Raw genomic sequence first — 22,587 nt, 5'->3', positions numbered from 1 at the left:
GCTAGTTCTTAAGTTTGTCCCCCAACTTTGTACTTTTCTGCCCCCTTTTTTCAAAGTCATTTTTTGGGGTGTTCTAAAGTATTTTTAAAACTTTTTTTTAACACAATTTACCTTTGGGGGACTGTTCCAAGGGTGCTAAGTGGTTTCCCGCAAGGTTGCACCACAACACCCCAATTCTACAGTTTTTTTCGACAGGTTCATAGACAAATCTTTTTCGCCTATTCCAATGCATTGACTTTCCGCACCGGCTAAAAGTCTTTGGAATTGAATACAGGGATAAGTTTTCGTCTGGCGAGATGACGTCACCGGCGATACTTTTCCGCAGAAACGGCCTTTTCGCACCTAATTGAATACCCCCTCTTAGACTTAAGGACTGATTCATGCGATTGGAAACGCCGATCCGCCGGTCAGAGATGCTGACCATCGATGTTCCGCAATCCGTTGGAGGATCAGTGAATATCTTCATGTTAAATTTCACCAATTTGCGAATCACAATCATATTTTGATCTTGATCTGCAAATCAGTTAAATCCAACATGTTGGATTTCACAGATCTTACAACCCGGCATCTCTGGATCGCAGGAACGCTGCAATCGGTCGCTGGTGTATGGGGGCCATTAGAGTAACCATTATAAACTTGCTCTTGTACAATCAATGACATTCCAGATCACAATACAGGCTAATAGTCCTCCACCTGACAGTTGAAGTGGTTTTGATTACTTGGTTACTTGAGGATTCTATCACTATTAGTGCAAAATAATTTATCATGATTGTAAAGATGCTTTCACAAGGGATCAGAGATACATTTGTGGAAAGGTACAAGTTAGGAGAATGATACAAAAAGTTTTCAAAAAGGTACCATTCAAAGCTATATTAAGAAGTGGACAGCGTATGGCACAACCAACACCTTCCCTAGATCGGGCTGTCCCTGCAACCTGGATGACAGAGCCAGGAGGATATTGAACAGGAAAGCTACCAAGAGGCCAATGACATCTTTGAAGTACTTAGAAGTCTTTAAGGCTGAGATTGGATGGTCTATGCATATGACAACCATCTCACAAGCTTTACACAAATATGGGCTGTATGGCAAGGTGGCAAGAAAGAAGCCTCTTCTGAAAAATTGCCATACAGTCTCGTTTGCGCTTTGCAAAATAGATTGTGATGCCATGTGACAAAAGGTTGTATGATCAAGGAGGAGACCAAGATAGAACATTTTGGACTGAACCCCAACCGCTGCTACCCAGCACACCACCCAAAGCACACCATACCTACTGTGAAGCATGGTGGAGGGAACATTATGTTCTTGGGAGTGTTTCTCTTAAACAGGGACTAACAAATGGATTGAAAGGAAGATTGATGTTGCCAACTACAGCAAAACTCTTGAGGAAAACCTGCTCGACAGCTGAAGATGGGCAGGTGGTACACCTTACAACACAACAACGACCCTTAACATAGAACCAAGTAACCACCACATTGGCTTAGGGATAGGAATGTGAATGTCCTTGTGAGGCCAAGTCAAAGTCAAGACCTAAATCTAATAGAAATTCTGTGGATGGAATTGGAGAGCGGTCAGTTGTCTCTCAAATGAAATCTGGCTGAACTTGAACAATTCTGTAACAATGGGCAAATATTCCACAATCCACATGAGTCCTCATACATCTATCCTCAATACGCGACACGGGGCGAGATACAAGTGAGCCGTCAGGACCCATACAACTCTGCTAGTACCAGGCATCTTTTTTGGTGCAAATGCATATTCGTTGCAATGTGATGTTACTAGGAAGCACCAGGAGACTGCACTTAGTTAATAGTTGATATGAGGCACTTGCATTGGAAAAAAGCAGCGGCCACTACATCGTAGCACTTCGTATTCAGAGACTCAGTCGCATACAGATATACAAGTGTTGCATATCAAATAAATCAACTCCTGGTGCATCCTAGTCACATTGCATTGCAAATAAGATGCATTTTAGTCACAAAGAGGAAACAAAATGCCTGGCACAAGTCGCACGGGACCTAGGGCGCTGGGAAGGAACCATTTGGCTCAACTGCAGCAATGATGTATGAGGATGCAGCTGTATATAGACATATCCAAACAGACAGACATTGACAACTGGTATAGACATATCCAAACAGATTAATGGCTGGAATTGCTCTACAAGGTACTAAATCATGGGATTGATACCTTTTTCCAACCGTGTTCTAGTTTATTTTGAAATTTTTTTGAACGGTTGCTTTTTGTTTTCATTGGTTGAATGTTGTAAGGCGAAATGTGTAAATTTCCTGGTAGATTAAGTGATTCCACGTTTGATCATTGAAACCAATTAATCTAACAGTACCATCTTACACAGTTTATTACCCTGAAACCTCTTAAGGTGGGTACACACCTGACAGATATATCTGCAGATTGAGTGATCTGCAGGTGATGGTTGTTCATACACACTGAACGGCCATCATCTGCTTGTGCCCTTGGGTCCCGGTGGCCGGGGGAGTGTCCTGCCCCCCTCCTAACAGCTGCCGATGTGTGTGTATGGGCGGTCTGTCGATATGGGCGGTCTGTCGACCACCCGTACACACCTGCCGATGAACAGATATGTCTGCAGACATAAGGTATCTGTCCATCGGCTGTGCAGAACATCCAATGCGATATGTCGGTGAACGACGACGTTCACCGACATATCGCGGGTACATACTGGCAGACGTGCTGCAGATATATTGGCCAATCAATTGATCGGCCAATGTATCTGTCAGTGTGTAACCACCATTAAAAAAAAACCTCCAGGTCAGACAATAGAATACCATTTACAGATTGCCTAAATGTGTTTAGGCAAAGTGGTATATGCTGTGTATAAAATGCCAAGGCAAAGTGGATAAAAGTTTCTTCATTACCGACTTTGCCTAAACGATTCAGGCATTTTGCACAGTGTCTGGATTTCCCAATCTACATGTAATATGTATAGTATATAAAAATATAGGTTTTATTTATTTCACCTTAAATAGGCCAAACTGACCATGAAACACTCAAGAGTTAATCTGGGTGTACTATTTGAAAAACACAAGCCTTTTATTGAATGCACGATTTGGTTGTGATAACTTCCAATCACTCTTTTACGCATTTGAATGCTTTTAATAATGGAATTACAGTTTGCTGATCAATATGATTTATGGGGATGGATGTATTGTTCCCTTTTCAATTTAATTGGGGGTCTCTTCTTTGGAACAGAAAATAATAATCCATTTACTTACCTGAACTTCATAAATATTTCATTTTGTAGAAACATTGGACTAGGTTTACCAGGGGTAAAGTAATTTACAACTAAGCACATACAGTGTGCCATTATCTTTTGTTAGATTAAAAACTATACAATTTATTCTATAGTGTGCCACTGCCAGAAAGAGAGTATGCTGTATTTGTATACACAATAGTTTTAAAACTATTGTCCAATTACTGAATCTCTTAGTGGGTATGAATATAAAAGCACAATGAAAGTAAACAAATGATTAAAAAATAAAGTTAGGGCTTTCGCTAACATGTGCTGGGTAAGTAATTAAAATGTATGAAAAGCAGTGTTTGGTCTAAATGCATTTTAATGAGTTCTGTGTACTTTTACAAATATGCAAGAGAAAGGGGTCATGTGAAGTTCTAATAATGTAATAAAAATGTATAATGCAATGGCAGGCATGGCAACCATTGATTCTAATTTGTCCTGCATAAATTGACATTTGAAAAGCGCAAATAAAGCCTAATTCTGCTGTGGCAATTTAAAACTATTCTTTTATCAAGAAATTTTATAGATTTTAAATAAAAAAAATTCTAGGTTAATTTCGAACTGCTTTGCACATTTACTTTTAGCTTTTTTCTTGTTAGTATGGGATAGGGCTATATCCAGGAATAGACTGCTGATCTGGAGGATGAAGAGAGTGATAAAAATGCGAAGACTGAACAGCATGAGGTTTAGGGTGGTGCCAAGTAAGGGAAGGAGTGGCTTACACCTGAGGATCGTTTGTGGGACATGGCCATGTAACAACAATGACCATGGCTATTATAGGGTACTGACATCTGTTTCAGAAGGATGCATTCATGCAAAGACCACCATGCAGCCTGCTTATTGGGAGGATGGGGACAATACTTGCCTTGTACAGCAAAAAAAAAAAATCATAGTGAACTATTGGCAAGTGCACATTTTAAAAGCCCAGAACAGCAACTCTATGACGAAACAAGAAAAAAAAAACCTTTTAAAATAAAAGTGTAAAAAGAGATAGTGGATGTGTACTATGAAAACAACTTGACAAGAGATACTATGACCAGACATGTAGGTACAATATTCACTGCCCATGCCACCAGCTCTAGTTTGTTTGTTACATCAACAACTAAGAGCTTCAACAAAGAAAACGGAAGTCACAAGGCTTGCTCCCTACAATAAAACACTACAGTTAATGGTATCTAGGAAGGAGGGCATAAAAGAACTGCTGCGTGGAAGAGCCACTATAAGTAAGAGGGTTTTTGTCCAATAGAGCTCTCAAAAATATTAACGTTTAATAGTAACTCAGATGTTTACACGTCTCCAGTAGTAATGACAGCTATACTGCAACATATTCAGTTAATTTGGATATGTAAGCATGATGAAAGATTTGCATTACCGCAGTCACCCAAGTTATTAGACATCAAGAGCAGCAAAGGAAAACAAAGTTCAACAATTGACATCACTTATGGCCTGGTTCATACAGCATGAAATTAAATGCTAGAGTTATATTAATGCTCTATTTCAAACTGTCCCTAGTTAATAATGCAGCACTGCCAATGACATTTAAAGCCAAAATGGAGGTCAAAGGAGTTTCTTAATCTAGTCTGGGCAACGTGCAAGTCCAAGTATCTTGGGGAACCTAATCCAATGGCGTGACTGAGCATTCCTCTTTATGTTAGTACAGCAAGTTATATTGATAGCCGATTTGGACTTCTGTATTTCTTGTACCAAAACATACAAGCAAAGAAATAAAAGCCTTGCAGTTAAAATTTTCTTTGCAGATCGAATTATATTTTATGCAGTTAGAAAGCTATAAGGGAAGATGTAGTCATAATGTTAAATTATATTCTTATAACACAACATATTTACAGTATCTCTATATAGTATAAAGTCACTGGTAGGCGTCTGTCTGTTCGAGCTAATCTCAAGAACCACTGGACGGATTTGATGCAGTTTTAACTATTCTATAGAGCATTTGTCAAGGAAGGTGTAGTTGTAAGAAACATTAATGTATGACAAAAGGGAGCCGAGCAGTTACGATTTTAGTGAAGCAAGTCAATGTAAAAACGGACGTCCGAGCGCTTTCTTGGCTTACACAGCCTAAACCAGTGGTGGCCAAACCACGGCTCTTGTGCCACATGAGGGTCTTCCTTTGTTGTGCTGCGGCTCATAACTGGCCCCACAGACCCCGCGGTGGCTTGGGAGCCATTGCTACACAACTGCACCTGTGAACGCTGGCCTCTGAAGCAATCAGAGGCTACAGAAGCCTCTGATCGTTTGAGGCCAGCGTTCCCAGTGATGCAGTGCAGCGATGTGAGGAGCCTGCGTGCCTGCTGGATCCAGTTAGATCCAGCAGGCAGCGGGAGTGACAGCTGGAGCGGTTTCCACAGTGAAGCCCAGCATGAAGTTAGGCAAGTATTGGGGGCACTACTTTAGGGGGCACTGCATAATGGGCACTACTACAAGGAACATTGCATAAGGGGCACTATTAGGGGGGGGGGTGACAAGGCCATGTTCCGGCAAATGTCATACAAAACGGCGTGCGCACACAAATGGGGCATTGCCTTGAGACAGCTATGTCACACCCCATTTCTGCATGCACATGATATCGGCTCTTTAACTTGACTACATATATTTATTGGCTCATTGCCTCTGACTGGTTGGCCACCCCTGCCCTAAACTGTTAAAGATAAATTACAACGATGTACTTTATTTTATACCATGTAAAGGTAGATACAGATATGTCTACTTATATCTTACCTACAGGTTGCGTTAAACAGCACTGTACGACCCTGTAGCATTGAGCGTCTTTTCACAATGTGATGCGAATAGCATGCAAACAGCTTCTGCAGATTAATATGATATGCTGCATTCCTATAATCTTTGTGTATCTGCATGCAAAATGCTACGTTACACTGTCAGCGGCTGTGACACTAACAGCGTTTCGCATGTAGATACACCTGTATAAAATACAATGCTTTGCTCCAGTCTTCTCTTCTTACATTAAAATTGTCTGACTTCATGAACTCAATACAATTCCAACTGAACACCACCATTCCTAGGCCCCTCCAACATTTACCAATCTACTATATAAAAACGAAAATTTGACCTTCTGTCTTTCTATACAAATCCACAGTTTACAAGTCAAGATCGTGAAATTTTACATACGAGCGTATTAAAACACGCCCAAGGCAACTAAAAAAAATTTGAAATTGAAATTACTGTTCATTTTTAATTAATTAAAACACAATTTTGCCTGCACGCTCACTGGGGGACCTCACGGCATATGGGTAGGGCCTCGGAGTGAGCGTTTTGTGTTGTCATGATCTTAATGTTTATTATCGAAGAGAGCTTTAGCAGGCTTTCCCAGCATTCTCAGCTGTCTGACTATACCAAATTACGCAACAACATTGACTTCTTTCTTCGAACTGTGTCAAAATGATGATTTTGCAAGGGCCCTGCTGTACTCTGAGCTGCCAAAATATTACACATGGAATGCTTCTGGAAAAGACTTTATGCGCAGAAAACGGAGTCGCTGTAGATGGTCATCCTGGTATCAGAGCAACAGAAGCTCTTGGCCGTGTTTACACTGTACATCTGTCACATTTTAAATGCTTCTATCTCCGAAGTTGGCTTTACAACGTTACAGGTCCTACTTCCTTCGAAGACCTTAGGACTGTTGATGGGGAAGTTTGTCACACTTTTCGTGAGGCCTGCCTAAGGACAGGTTTGTTGGAGGATGATGTGTAAACAAACATTCTTAAAATCTCGGGCAACGTCGGGTACTCCAGCTAGTTTTTAATAAATGTATACGGCCGTTTTATAGAATTGGTGGCAAAGATCTTTCATTACAGTTCAGGGATAGTGTACTTGCTGTATACGGGAAAGCCCCACAAACATGTATGGACAAGAGACAAAGTGGACACCTAGTTATTCAATATAGTTGACCTGTTCCTCAACACTAAATATTTTACCTGCAGCAGTGCATGTGAAACAAAGATGCACAGGGAAAGATCTTAGATTTGCTTTTACAGTATAAAATATCAGTTTAAGGAGTCCATATGTATAAAATGATAGCACTGACCTTGGTGGGCTACAGAACGAAGTAAGCAGAGCTTACAGAATAAGATGCTTCACTGTCCGTTGATGGTTTTCCATCAAATGCAAAATGTCCACTTATTGTGTGTCCTGGTCTATTAAATTCTCTCCATTTACTCAAGCATTAGAGATTGAACAAATTATGTGTCATATGCAATTTGTGCCTCTAAACAAACAGTTTGAAAATGGAGATTTAATCACAAAATAAAAGGCAACAGCTGTTTAGCCAAATCAAAGTCTAATGAAATATTTAGTTGTTAGGACTAAAAGCACCAAATTAGTCATGTGGAATACCATAAGTAAATACACTGTTAACGCCTGCATGAAATTCACCAAAACAAGATATGTATGTTACTGAACAGAGATGTTATCCAGTCACCTGTGCTTATGTGATTCCTTTAAACTGTGCTTTACTGAAGAGTTAAACAACGGAATGTAAAATGAACAGTCCTGTAAAGGATTCTCTAGCATTGTCTAAACCTGGGAACTGAACGCACCTCCCAGTGCTGCAATGTACCAACACACACTTCATGATGTATCGTTACATGCTGCACATGGTTCATTACAGCCTTGCAGAACAGCAGATGTGACAAGGCAATGAATGACCATCGTGAACGACAGATCTGACATACACACTAAATGTGTATGATATATCGTATTGATCCGAGGCCGGAATGATCTATCATATTCATATGATACAACATATAGTGTGTACCCAGCTTAAGAGTCTTCATAAATAGTCTCCAAATTCTAAGCAAGCAAAATACCTAAGGAGTGCCTTACACCTTGAATAGATCATATGCTTATTCTATTCGTGCATAAGTTACCACACCATTGTGATCTTTTTTCCTTGCATGTTTAGACGAGACAAATCATCTTTCAGATCCACCTAAAGACTATTAAATGGAAGAATTTTTATTTACTGTATATAATCTATAAAGATCGTACTTGCAGTGTTTTGGATAACCTTTGCTGGTTCACATAAAGTGTTGTTTTCAAATTATCCATAGCACCAGATAACACAGTATTTCTTTTCATCTCCAATTACAATAATTCAATAATGCAGTTTATTAACTTGAAAAGCCAATAAAATGTAATTTTTAAAGCAAGAAAGTAAATAGTTATAGACATACCAATAAGCTCATTTGGGTTCCTATCTAAGAATCTCTCGCAGAGACGTATAAACGTTTCAGTGTTTTCTGGTGAAGGACATTCACCATGTCTGCAAAACAGAAAGTACAATATATCAATACAGCCTAAGCCAACAACTGCAGAATGCATGGTAAAATAAAAAAGTCTCCAAACTGCTTTACTTTGTGTTTATTTGCACTTTTTTTTTTTTTTTTTAAACAAAACTACTGTGTGACTAAATGGAATAATGATTTGCTCATAGTTATATGAATAAAGACCATAAATCAGACTAAATTGCCTATACAGTGTGCAAGACACCATTAGATTTCATGCGAGTCACTTCCCGTTTAACTGTTTAAATATACTGTATCTTGCTTGGTGTAAACTGATGTGTGACACACGGCCTTGAAACATTGGTGTATGTTTCAGTCAGATACAGATATTATGTTAGTGCACTAGTAATAACAGTAGTGAGATGAGCCTGCTTGCTATATGGGCTTACAAATGTTCATCCCTGGACGAACAATCTTATTAGCATAACCACAGTTCTGGAAACCACAAGTCAGAAAAATAAACTAAACGATTACAAGAATTTCATCCATATACTTAGAATTGAACTGTTCTTAATGGCTATTAGTAATTCATAGCATGATAATCAAGATGAATTCATAGGAATCATGTTCATATTTTATATATCTTTGTTACTCCACTGTACAAAACATATTACTTGCATATATTTTTTGTGCCCTCATACACCATGGCCGAAGTCATGGCAAACAGCACCTATCGGCGTGACAAGTCCCGTGCGACTAATTTGCACAAATAAAACAATTGGAAGCGACAAAACTACTTTGCTAGATTGCACTGACTGACTTGATGTGCAACATTTGTATATCTGTGTGAGAATGAGCTTTTTGACACACCAAGTTCTGTGGTGCTTCATCTGAGACTTTGTATGTGGTAAGGACTAAGGGCTTCATTCAGAGGCGGCCGTACAGTGCACGGCCGCCTCGATGTTTGTCCAGTGCGCATGTGCACCAGGGGGCCGGCTCCTTCGTGCACATGCGTGAGACCCGCTACGACCGACAGCACCGGTCGTAGCGGGTCTCTTTCCAAAGGGGGCGAGCTGTCGATGTTGATTGACAGCTCGCCCCGTTTGGAAGGCGGGCCAGGGGGGTGGCAGCCCAAACGGAGGGAACACCTGCCATTTGGGGGAGGCCCCACAGACATCACTAGTGATGTCAGTGGAGAGCTTCCGGCTCTGACAGAGCCAGAAGCTCTCCGGGGTTTACGACAAGTGAGACGCTACCCTAGGGTCTCGTCGTAAGCCCCGATGTAGAGCTGTGGGTGTAAACCTACATCCTAACGACCGAAACAGAGGCGGCCGGTCAGGATGCAAGCGGCCGCCCAGTTTCTGAGCGACCGCTTGCATCCTCCGACCGCCTCTGAATGAGGGCCTAAGTCCTGTATTGTGTGGTGTTTCGCTGCAATAAGAATAAAACGCACTATTAAAGAAAAAGTCGCTATGCTACAATGCTCAGTTGCGCCGGGCGTCTCGAAGTTTGTGGCGCATTGGTGCACTTGTTACAGAGGATTCTTTCCAATAAAATGTACCTTTATTAATTTAATAAATAAAAAATGCACACTGAAATTTGAGGTTTTATTATTTATTTTTATATTAAAACCAGCAAAAATATTTTATTAAGAACCAACTTGCTTCTCATCTTATAATGGAGATCTGAATGTATGCAAGACTGAATTGACCCTGACAAAACACTGTATGGTAGCAGAATTCCAGACTATCTTATTCAGAGGTGCAGCTTGTGGCTGATTCACTGACACAATGTGCACTTTTCATGTATTGCAATAGGCATTTAAAGAATGAAAAAAAATCTCTATAGCAGTAGGCTAAACCATTGTGTTATAACCTTTTACCTGTACATATTTATTTTTCTTCAAGCACTAAGGCGTACAAAGGAAAGGAAATAGTAAATACATATTAATCACACTCCTTTACAATTAAAACTGTTTAATGAAGACCCTGGCATACACATTATCAATCATTTACCTGGGAGTCTTTTAAAATCCATTGTACATATACATAATGGTGACACCACCTTCTCCCCCTGAAGACACTGCTGTGAAAATTGGTCTATTATATAATAACCAGTATAAGTCCTAGGCAGATTTAGGGGCCGATTCAATTAAAAGCAAGTCACTGAAACGGCATTGAAACACTGGTAATGACAGCACATTACAGACAAAAAATGGCTTTTTTTACCTCGCATCCCCATAAAAGGAGCAATACTGCAGTGCCGTTATTATCAGTGATCAGTGCAGCAGGGGCACATTGTGGATTGCTGAACCAGCACCTAAAGGTGCGTATCCACTTATAGACATATAATCGAGAGCACGATTACGACATTGCAATCATGCTGTAGTTTGTATGTCTAGTGATATGCCTAGACTGAACGTTCACTCGTTCAGTCCAGGCACATCCATAGGGTTGACCAGCATGTACGTGCGATGATAGATGGCAAAACCAGTGGGCACGTGCATCGCTGGTCGTTTATGGCATTTACATGCCTGATTTGCAGGCAACTGCACGATAACGATGTCGTTAACGTTCAATCGCCTGTCAAAATCGCCTAGTGGATACCCGCCTTTAGAGTCCTATTTGGATAACATACTATGACATGACTGATGTTTCCAACTCATACAACAGTGACCGTGGGCCCTTCTCAAAGCTGGTCTTGTACTGGACAACTGTCTTAACCAACAACACAGCTTTCGTCAGGTTTAGAACTTCCACATCAATAAATGAGGTCCTTGCCCTGAAAAGTATTGTGTACCAGAAGACTAATGAGACATGGAGCTTACCCTTTGCACTGAAGCTTTATATATTTTATACCTTCCTTTTCTATATCATTTCGATCATAGAATCTTGTAGTGTTAGTCAAATCGATTAACAACCCCATTTTTACCTGAAAGAAAAAAGAAAAAATACACAAGTATTGTACTCCCCCCAATGGTTGATTGTTATAGATACAGGTTTTTTTTTGTTTTGTTTTTTTAAATCCAGTAAAGCTTCTACAATAGTAAATGTCTGTAGCATTTACGGTATATAATGACACAGAATGTCATGTCCTGAGATGGACATGTGCATTCACAACGGGTAACATGCGTCTTGCTCTGTCCATGCCTACAGATTCCACCGGTCCACAAGAAGAGTTGCCGCTAAGCTAAGCGGGGCTGGACCATTTCACTAGTAAGTTATATATTTAAATGGTGTCACCTACCAAATTATATATTTTTGGAATTTGTGCATCAGAAACAGCCATTTCAATTTATGAGACCAAAAAAAGGTCTTTGATGTATCCAGATTTCCATTTTGTAAGGTAAGCCAGTCACGCTGACAGATGCCATAGATACTACACTTCTCGCTCCACTAACATTATTGTTTGGTGGTTAATGGACCACTAACCTTAGAAGGTTTATTTGGTAACTGAGCTATGTATCAGTGCATAACATACTATTCTCAAGGTAATAAAAAGGGTTTACCTTCCTAAAGGCAATAAAGGAATATTTTATCTGACAAATAGACAATTTTGTTAATTTCAAATTAATTTAAAGAAATAAGACAGCTTCAGATTTAAAAGTACTTATGTATTTATTGCAGCAGGTTTCTAACATAGTGGCAATAAGACAAAGGGGGTTTATGGTAGATCTGTCAAAATAAGGCTGTCAGCATAAACTCTAATTAAAAAGTGCACAAAAAATGTTGCTACAATGGTAAAAATACTGGTCTGAATGACACAGCAATATCTATTAAACATAATAGCTTTCAAAAACAGCAGGATCCTCTGGTACATAAGTGTGCAATTTGTTTTTTTATTTGTTTTAATGACATCTCTTTACATATGTGCCCAGTTTAATAAAAAGTTTAATCAACAGGTGAAATAAGACCACCATAGTTGTATGACAGCAGAAACAGAGGAAATATATTTCCTTTACATACCAAAGGGAAACGACAATACTTAAAACAATATTCAGTTTACCTAAAACATTGACACTAATATGTGCATTTAATAATTCAACTTAAAGATAATAAGAAAAATTTAAATGAACCAAAGCAAGTAATTAATCATCGCCTTTCTCAAACCTTTAGACTTTTCAAGTAGTTAGACAGCATTCTGGGATGAAAACGATTCTCCTCCGGAACCTGCTCATCATACTTGGGACCCAACATAGTCTTTAAAGGTAAAAATTTTCCTGCAAATAGGACAAATAGCCATTATTTGATGTACACTGTAAAATAATAGATTGTAAATTAAAATAACCATGAAAAATAATTAAAATATATTAAATAATTTATATACAGTGATTTTGTGGGCATTCATTTCACCAGGATGGTTTTCACGGGTTCTGGACTGTAATTAGATAGACAATGTCTACATAGACAATGTCTAGATCAGTAGTTCCCAAACTTTTTTTTTAATCACGGCGCCCTATAGTGTCAGCATTGTTTTCATGGCACCCCTAAGCCAAATGTTTGTTATTGAGAAATTCAGAAAAAAATGTAGTAAAGTAAATTGTGCTGACCTGTCATCCTTAGGGTCAGTTATGTGGTGTTGGACAGGTTTGCACTTCTGTTTGTCCACATATTTACATTGCATTGACCATATATAATTTTATTTTGTGCTAGACCACCAACCTGAGGCACCCCTGCAAGTGTCCCGAGGCCCCCAGGGTGCCTAGGCACACAGTTTGGGAAATACTGGTCTAGACAGACACCATATGTTAGACAGTCAATGGATCGACAGGGACAAAAGGTCTACATGTACAAATGGTCGACACATGATTATTATTATTTTATTTTTTAGGGTTAGGCATTTATCGGAGGGTTAGGCACTAGAAGGGACGGTTAGAGTCGGGCACCTACCTCGACAGTTAGGCACAAGGAGGGAGAGTTAGGGTGAAGATTAGGGCTAGAAAAATAAAAATCATGTGTCGACCATTTGTACCGGTCAGCCTTCTTACATGTCGACCTTTTGTCTAACAGCTGGTGTCTACCTAGACATTGTCTATCTAATTACTGTCTCTCATACCACACCCGGTTTTCACATGAACCAATCTGTTAAAAATTATGTATTTGAATTTCTGTTTTTTCAAATTAAATCTCGACTGCAACATTAGCTCCACCACATAAGTTGGTACCTGCAACACTTACACAACAATAATGGTGTCACGTTAGTAACAATTATTTCTAAAAAATGCCTAGCATATGTTGGCAGAGTGGTTAGCATTACTGCATCACAGAGCTGGGGTCGTGGGTATGAATACAAACAGGGCACAATCTGTGTGGAGTTTGTGTAAGTTTTTATTTTCGCATTGTGTTTGCATGGCTTTTCCCTAAGTGCTCTGGTTTCTTCCCAAACTCCAAAACACACTGGTTGGTTAACAAACCCGATGTAAGTAGGGAATTTAGATTGTAAGCTCGAATGAGAGAGGCATGAAGTAAATAGGTTTATTTATATGAAACAGGGCCTTATTTGTGTGACGTTTTACCCCACTCTCCAAACACATAGGGGGATATTCAATTCAGTGTGATGCTGAATAGCCCTGGGAAGGAGTTCCCAGACCTATCCAATTGACCACGTTGTTTAGTCCAACTGGAGGATTTCTGCTTGCACCCTCCTGAGGTGCGAACAGAAATCCTACTTAAGTGCCGGCCGTGATGCTGTTTTCTGGCTTAGCGCGGCGCTAACAGCCTCGCAGCCAGCACTTTAGTCAGAGAATGCCGGTTAGCACGACTAAACCCCCAGCTTACGGTGCAGGAACCAGCATTCTCCCACTTAAGGGGTTCTAGTCGGGCTTAACAATGCGGTCAAATTGGATAGCTCTGGGAACTCCTTACCGGGGCTATTCAGCATCGCGCTAAATTGAATCGTTCCCAAAATGGTATGAAATTTCTAGGGGTATTCAATATGGAGCAAAAACTCAGTTTTTGCAATGTTTTCGCACCAATTACGTCATTTTCGGAGGTTTTGGTTTTACACTGTATTCAATTTCAAAGACTTTTCGCAGGTTCGAAAAGTCTTTGAAAAAAAACGGAGATAACTTTCCACCACTGAATAGGTGGCGAAAAAAAGTGCAGAATTGGGGTTATGGGGTGCAGGCTTAAAAAAAATAGCCTGCACCCCTGGGAATGACATTTTAAAAATAACTGTGTCAAAAAAAGTTTAAAAAAAAATAGGGACACCCCAAAAAATACATTTAAAAATTGGGGTGCAAAAAAAAAAAAAATTGGGAAAAAAGTGTTTAAAAATAGGGAAATAGGTTCAGGGCTATTCTGTAAGTATGCGGCAGGTGTTTCCCAGAATAGGCTATTAGCGGCAGGTGCATAGTTGCAGAATTTTTTAAAACTTACTTTAGGGACATAAAAATATGCTAGTACCCATATTCATGTACCCCAAATTTGATGGGACCACTTACAAAAACGAAAAAAAATAACCTAAAGTGCTCTTCTGCAACACTTCTTCAATGTCAGGAAAAAACACCTTCTGCAGCTATTTAAATCCCCGACTTTCATTTGCAGGCTAGAACGGGGGGTACCCATAGTGATCACCCATGTTTTTACAACTTTTGGGGGGTCCTACAATATATTCCAGGAAAATTTTGTTTTTTTACGCAGATCCCACTTCGCAGCTTCCCGTTCTCGTAGGTTTTATATTGAATACTGGGATAAAGCGGGCGCGCGCCCGATACTTTATCCCAGGAAAATCTCCGATGTGGAGCGAAAAGTCCAGCACGGACATTTCGCTCCCATATTGAATACCCCTCTAATGGTGCATACACACGGTCAGATTTTTCCTTCAGATATGAATGATAACGATTTAAAAATCGTTCAGTCGTTCATATCTGAAGGAAAATCGTTCATATCTGACATGCCTGAACGATGGACGATCAACGATGCGCGTTCCCGATGGTCAGATAACGATTTCTGACATCTGATGTGTTTGCAGTCAGACTTGGACGATTCCATTCATTTTAAAGCAGTCAAAAATCGTTCAATCGTTCAAAACTTTGGTAAAATCGTTCATCTGACAAATCTGACAAGTCTGACCGTGTGTATGCTCCATTAGACTGTAAATCTCACTGAAGAAATTGAGGAATGAACAGTGCCAAGTAAAAGATAAATAAGCTATCATAATAAATTATAACATGGTGGCACTATAAAAAACGAACAATAATAAACTGGAATATGGTGTCAGTATAAAAAAAATCAATTATAAATACACATATCCCTTTTAAAACTCCTGTAACACACCAGGTTTGAACTGATTACAACTTGGCCCTCGGGTCTTTGGCATTGAGTGCATCTTGCATGGTGCTACAGGCACAGAGGAAATTATAGATCTTGTTTACTCTAGAGCCGGCGACAGGCAGGGCGCCTGACCTAGAGCAAGGGTCCAAAAATGGGATGTGATCATTGAAAAGGGGGCGTGTCTCTATGTTGCTTCCCCTTTTCGCCACTCTTGGGTGCGTGCCGGCAGGACATGCCAGGCAGCCCCCAAGCGCCGCAGTCAATGTGAATGGATGCCGGGCGCATTAGCCCGGCATCTATTCACCGGCGGTGACAGCTGCTCTGCTGTTTTCCTGGCCCGCGGGTGGAGGACAGAAACCGCAGGCTGTTTCAGCGGGGCGCCGGGCTGGAGGGCAGGGTGCTTTCTGCACTTCAGAAATAGGGCAGGGCGTGGTGCCCTGCTGAAACAGCCTAGCGGGAATGCTAATAGAGCAGGTGGTTTTGCAGATGTGTCTAAGGGGTATATTTAGCTATTATCTTCAAGAAGGTGCTAGTTAAATGTTAAGTAGAATCTGATTGCTTGCTACGGGCAACATCTCCATTTCTAAAAATTTTCACTTTGGTAAATATACCCCTAAGGCTCATCGGGATGCAGTTCATATGATGGCGGACGGGATCCCGGCAGTTGAAATACCGACGCGTAATCCCGCCACCCAGCATAATGCAGACAGCGATACCCCGAAGGACATCAGGATACTGGCGTCTGCATCCCGATCGCCGAACATCCGGACGGCGGTAAGTATGAGCAGTTAGCCAGGGATGGGGGAGTTAGGGTTAGGCACCCCCGGGGGGAGATTAGGGTTAGGCCGCCCCCTGGGGAGGGTTATGGTTAGGCCATGGAAAAGTGGGGGTTACGGTTAGGCACCACCGAGGGTTGGTTAGGGTTTAGGCTCCACTAAGGGAGGGTTAGGGGGGAGGGGGGTGGGGGGGAGATTAGGGTCCTTACCTGCGCCTGTCGGTATTTGAACCGGCGGCTACTCAGCAGCAGGCATCTCATACTGATACTGGCTCATCAAAAGCATTTGTTTAATTCGAGAGAAACTTAATTTTACCTTCTCCATGAGCACTGTTGCTACCTAAAACCAAGGCCAGTGTTCAAAGCACTGATGCACAACGGTGATCCTATACCCCTCAAGTTTCCAGGTATTTATTAAAAATCTTATGCTGGTACATTTCTACAAAGTTTCCATATATTTTTGTGATTGTAATTAAAACTTTTAAATAACCTAACTCTAAATAGCAATAACATCCTGCAGAATAAGTTATTTTCCAAAATGGTGCAAGAGAACAAGCATGATTCACAGGGCCTGATTCAGCAAGGAACACAATGCTGTGTTCGCACGCACTCGACCACTGCGAGAGAATATGCTAATCATGCAGCATAAAGCTACATACACCCACCAAAAGCCAATACCGCCCACCTCCCTCTACGTACAGCCTGAGTAGTCCGCAGGTTAGCGGAAGCATCAGTTACCTCGCGAACCATCGAACCCATACGCACACTAGTGGTTGACCTGACTCTACCGCAGACTTTGCTATATCTCCTGCACGCAGTGGGAGCTCTGGCTGCGTAGGATCTCTCAGTGCATAATTTATGCACGCCGCTGCAACGCACTGGCATGCCTGCGTTCGCCCGACCACCCCCGTCACCCTCCACAAACGGTACTTCCTGTCAATCACTCTGCTCTGGGTCTGCGTAGCCTCTGCATACGTAGTTTCCTTCGCAATTGCTGGTTCGCGCATGCACAGTGCGAAAGTATTGGCCGGATGCGTGCGTTCTCTCACTTGCGTTCTTTGCTGAATCAGGCCGACAATCCGCTCACCTCCCAGCAGACTATACAAACTTTTTTACCCCTCCAGAAGCCAAATCCATGCACTTTTCTTGCAAAACCGATTACAGAAAAAAAAAAAAAGTGTTTAACATCAGAAAGTGCCGTTTACGCTGTGTTCTGAATATTTTCTGTATGCTAATAAAATAGCCCTTACCTTCTCATTTATAGTGAACTTAAATGTTATTAGAGTACTCCCTTTTAAAACGGTAATCTTAAAAACACTGGTGTTACAGTCAGGGTGGTATTATAAAAAAGGATGACAAAGTAAAGCTAGCTACACACTGTCAGATTTTTATGATCGGGAGGAGAAATGGGGCGAGTCTTCGGAAAATTGCAAGCCCCCAGAAGCCACCGATCCACCACACTCATTTGACATATGTACACCCACAAGGAGGATGACATATTGACAGGAAAACATAGGAAATAAGGCCCTGATTCAGAGCCGGACGCTCTGACAGAGAGCTCGCTCTGAATCAGGGCCGGGCTATTTTTTTTTTTTAGAACGGCCTCCTGGCCACTCGTATAGCTTTGGGTGACCACCCACAGCTATAGCGAGCAGCCAGGAAGATGGTCGCGATGGTCAAGACCATCGGGCTTGCGACGAGAACCTTGTGGTAGGGTCTCGTGGGCGCAAGCCCCAGAGAGATTTCGGCTCTAACAGAGCCGAGATCTGTCCCACTGACATCACTCGTGATGTCAGTGGGGCCGCCCCCAAACAGAGGCGTTCACATGGGAACGCCTCCTTTTGGGCAGCCACTCCCCCGGCCCGCCCACCAAAGGGTGCGTGCTGTCACTCAACATCGACAGCACGCCCCCTTTGGTACGAGACCCGTAGCGACGGATTGGCCGTCGCTATCCGGGTCTCGCGCATGCGCACAACAGAGCCGGCGCCGTCATGCGCATGCGCTCTGGGCCACCAGCGACCCGGTTACAAGCGCTCAGCGCTCGGGTCTGAATCAGGCCCTAAGAACAGATTATCAAACACTACTCGCTATCGGAAAATTGAGGCCGTGATTTTCGATCTTGGCCGATCAATTGGATAATCAAAAGAATGCGTTTGTGGCGTAACACTAAAATGATCATTCGTACACACTTTCCAATAAAATCACCCGTTTCTCAAATCAGCTATATTGTATGGAGGAGCACTGTAGTTTTTTTCTCATAACTGGCTTATTCTGAAAGTTAACATTAAAGGCCACCAGTCATAGAAAATGACATTAATACTGTTATAGAGAATATACAATTTACCTAAGTTTAAATATAGAGGACGATCTCTAGAACTGAATTTGCATCTGCAGCAAAGTCATCTAAAAGATGGACTTTTTCAATGCCTATAAAAACACTTTGCACACAAAGTTTAAAGAACACTGGGCCTGATTCAGAGTAGTACACAAACACAATGGTTTGTGCACTACTCTGATGTTAGATCGGCACATGTGCAGAATCTGTACTGTTAATGCGCCGGTCTTCTACTGTCAGTTCCCTAAAGTTGCAATCTGTCTTTGGGGGCAGGGCAAGACCCTGTTTTTTGGGAGTTCCGAAGGCCAGGGTCTGCATTATGGATGGACATCGGAAGCCGATGGTTAGCAACCATCAATGTTTCCGAATCGATGGAAGTACTTTTACAATTGAATACCGGGAATTCGATGGTTGCCAGCAATCAGATGCAACTTTCCGAAGTCCATACGATGCTTGGCTGTGGTGGGAGGAGCACACACCGCTACTCTGCATAGCAGAGCAGCGGGTGTGCAGGAGAACAGATGCCGTGCGCATGCACACAGTATCTATTCTCAGGGGGAGCCTGGGGGCAGCCCAACATCACAGAGAGTTGCTGGGCACGCCCCCATAGTGAGGTGGACAGGGGTGCTTGCTTATATGGTTATACTGTTTAATGGTTGCGATGCGATGACTAGCTGTGATGCAATGACTAGTTGCCATCGCATCACTGGATTTGATGTCAGAAGCCCGGCAACCATTCAATACAGGGCTTCTGATGTCCATCCCTAGTCTGCGTCTGCTGCGTTTTGTTTATTTAGCATACAGCTTTAACACTGCAATTTAGAGCTGAACTCGTACATGCCTATTCCAAACCTTTTAACATATTTAATGGTTTAGTTGTTGCTAAAATGGAAGAAATTCCTTACAAATCTTTGTAACGCCATATGATGCCTTTACTATAACGTTTCTGTCACTTTCAGCAGCCTTATGAAATGGTTCATTGGTGACCCAGAACAACCTCAAGTTTTGCAAAGGAAGCCTCAGCAAGAATTATCAGCAGGGCAAATATAGAAATAAAGGTGAATACTCATTAAGGATATCAATAGCAGTAAGGCTCTCTAAATAATACCTGGATGTTTCCTAGCCACTCTCCTTACAGCCTGGAGAAAATGACAGCACACAACATATGTTAACAGGTGGGCTATACATCTGTCGCTGACACTAAATTAGCAAGCAGAACGCGCACACACACAAACACACATACACCATGACCCGGCAAAAAATACAGGTTGTGTGTATAAAGTTTATAAAAAAAAAAAAAGTAGGTGGTCAGGATTTAATTTTAAAAAAAGTGTACTGCGCATAAACCACAGTACTCTGGGCCTGATTCAGCAAGGAACGCACAGGAGAGAACGCACGCAGCTGATGTTTTAGCTCTGTGCATGCATATACATTGTAGTGCGCATGCGCAAAATACCTATTGCGATGGGTACTGCATGTGCAGCAACGCAGCCCCAGAGAAAAGTGATCGACAGGACGTGACGTTTTTCGGGGGTGGACGGGCAAACGCAGGCATCTGTGCCTTTGGACGGCGTTTTAGGGGCGTGCATAATTAAGCCCTTGCGGCGACGGCTGTATCCTGAGGTCTAGTTGCACGCAGGAAGTGGCACACATCCTGCGTGGAGTCAGGTCAACCACTAATCTGCTAATGTGTTCGATGGTACTGATGTTTCCGCTGTCTTGCGTAGTATAACAGGACGCACGTTAAGGGAAGTGGCAGGTATTGTGTTTTGCTAGGCGTTTGCTTATTCTGCGTGCGTATGCATTTATTAGCATATACTCGCAGCGGACAGGTGTGTGTGCCTGCATCCATGTGTTCCTTGCTGAATCAGGCCCTCTGTCCAGGATTAATAAACTGAAAATATAAAAAAAACATTCACTACACTATCAGGAGCAGGGAGTACCTGTACAATTCATACTCCAGGTACTAACGTGGCAAAAACATAAAGGTTTCATTTTCATTTCCTAATATACCGTTGAGCAGGACATTTCTCATGTGTGATGTACAATGCAGATCTACAGATGAAGTCTACAAATACCCTATTTGTATTCTTATTTCATATAAATGTAAACTAATAGCATTTCCCACCAATTGCAGCCGTTAGCAGAGCTTACTGCAGCCAGGAGCACTACACAATACAGTAGGGGGGTATATTCCCTTCTATAGGCATCCGCCATTTACCTGCCACTGGCTGTCCCCTGCGTGGGCAGTTTAGCCACCTGGGTGGTATCTTGTTATGAGCCATGCTGCTGCGGCTGCTGTTGGTGCTGGTGATGACGGTGCGGGGGCTCAGTACAGTAATATGCTGTTGCTGCTGCGGCTGTTATTATTATTGTTGTTGTTGGTACTGCTGCTGTCCGTGCTAGTCACGTGAGCCCACGTAGGGCCACTGACACCGCGTGACGTCACTCCCCTACGTGCCCGCTCATACGGGTGTCCCACCGGGATCCCGCGTCTCTCAAACCTCCATTCAAAGTTGAGCACTCCACAATGCACCGCGTCTCGTACTTCCCCGCTGCAGCTGCTTCCGGGACGGGGAAACTTCCGGTTTTAGAGGGTAACACATTTATTGTTCGATCGGCCCGGCAGAGACATCTGGCGGATTCTAGGAGAACTGCAGGACGCGAATAGTATGCGTGTCACCAAGCAACGAAATGTCAAGAGTTCCACAGTGTACTTTTATACAGGGCCGGCGCTAGGTTTTGCTGCGGCCAGCGCCTCCTGTGTTGCCGCCCCTTCCCACCTCCGCTCCCTCCCCCCTGAGCTTAAATATATCCCATAGAGCTGGGAGAGAGGTGGGCGTTTCCTGCGCCCTCCGGAAACAGCAGCGCTTCGGGCGACGGACCATCTTGCCCGTGCTTGGAGCCGCTACTGCTTTTATACCCCTGGTACTGGCTGCAAGTGTCTTCAGTGTCATGGTGTTTGGTGCACAACACTTAAGCTGGGTACACACCTAAAAGATATATCTGCAGATGATGGTTGTTCATACACACTGAGAAACCATCATCTGGACACAGGTCCTGCTGCCCAAGGGTCACGTCGTGACTATGTATGCCTACTCTCTCGGAAGTTGCGGCTCACGATTTTTCGGGTAACCCCCTTGCATCTCCAGTAGAGTAGGCACTTCTCCCGCATTCCTGCCCACTTCCTAGGGAAGTGGACAGAATGGGGGAGAATTTCCAGGGCAATCGCGGATTCCTGTGTAGGGGGTGTGGCTTAATGATGCGATTGTACAAGAATCGCGTAATTTGGCCCGTCCCTATTTAAATTTGCAGCAATCGCAGCAAATTATCATGAGTAGACGGGGCTTAATGATGCAGACCGTCAGGCCCCGCCCCCCATCTGCTTCTCCCGGGGAGGAAAAAAGGTACTTCCTCATCTTTGCGGCCCCCTGCTGGAGGCGCTGGGTACGCTACTTACGTATCTTCACTAGTCAGTGAAGATACGTAAGTAACGTAAAGATGAGGAAATACCATTCGGCCCCTTGCGGGTTTGCACTTGCGGGTTTGCCACGCTGCAGGCACGGTGGCTCGCTTCGCTCGCCACATGGATATATTCCCCCTCCATGCCCACTTGGATGGTAGGGAATGACGTTGGACACTGGCTGATCTTTACGCTACTTACGTATCTTCACTGA

The 22,587-nt window shown here is 42.5% G+C and overlaps 1 protein-coding gene across 2 annotated transcripts in view; it reads right to left on the bottom strand.

Annotated features, from left to right (window-relative positions):
• Positions 1–21,605, bottom strand: part of RNGTT (RNA guanylyltransferase and 5'-phosphatase) — a 337,387-nt gene extending 315,782 nt beyond the window's left edge. Inside the window, exons 1-4 of one of the 2 annotated variants that reach the window (XM_088470650.1) lie at positions 21,132–21,605; positions 12,636–12,745; positions 11,354–11,457; positions 8,476–8,564 (exon numbers count right to left, since the gene is read on the bottom strand). In XM_088470650.1, coding sequence (XP_088326776.1) covers positions 8,476–8,564; positions 11,354–11,457; positions 12,636–12,745; positions 21,132–21,195 — 367 coding nt within the window. In that variant the 5' untranslated portion in view covers positions 21,196–21,605. The remainder of the gene's footprint in view (positions 1–8,475; positions 8,565–11,353; positions 11,458–12,635; positions 12,746–21,131) is intronic. The other variant, XM_088470640.1, reaches the window with a different exon arrangement.
• Positions 21,606–22,587: the final 982 nt, after the last annotated feature.

This window comes from Taudactylus pleione, unplaced genomic scaffold, assembly GCF_031769625.1.
Source record: "Taudactylus pleione unplaced genomic scaffold, aTauple2 ptg000015l, whole genome shotgun sequence".
Classification (NCBI taxonomy): domain Eukaryota; kingdom Metazoa; phylum Chordata; class Amphibia; order Anura; family Myobatrachidae; genus Taudactylus; species Taudactylus pleione.
The sequence above is the reverse complement of the archived record's forward strand: the minus strand, read 5'-3'. Positions and strand labels throughout refer to the sequence as shown.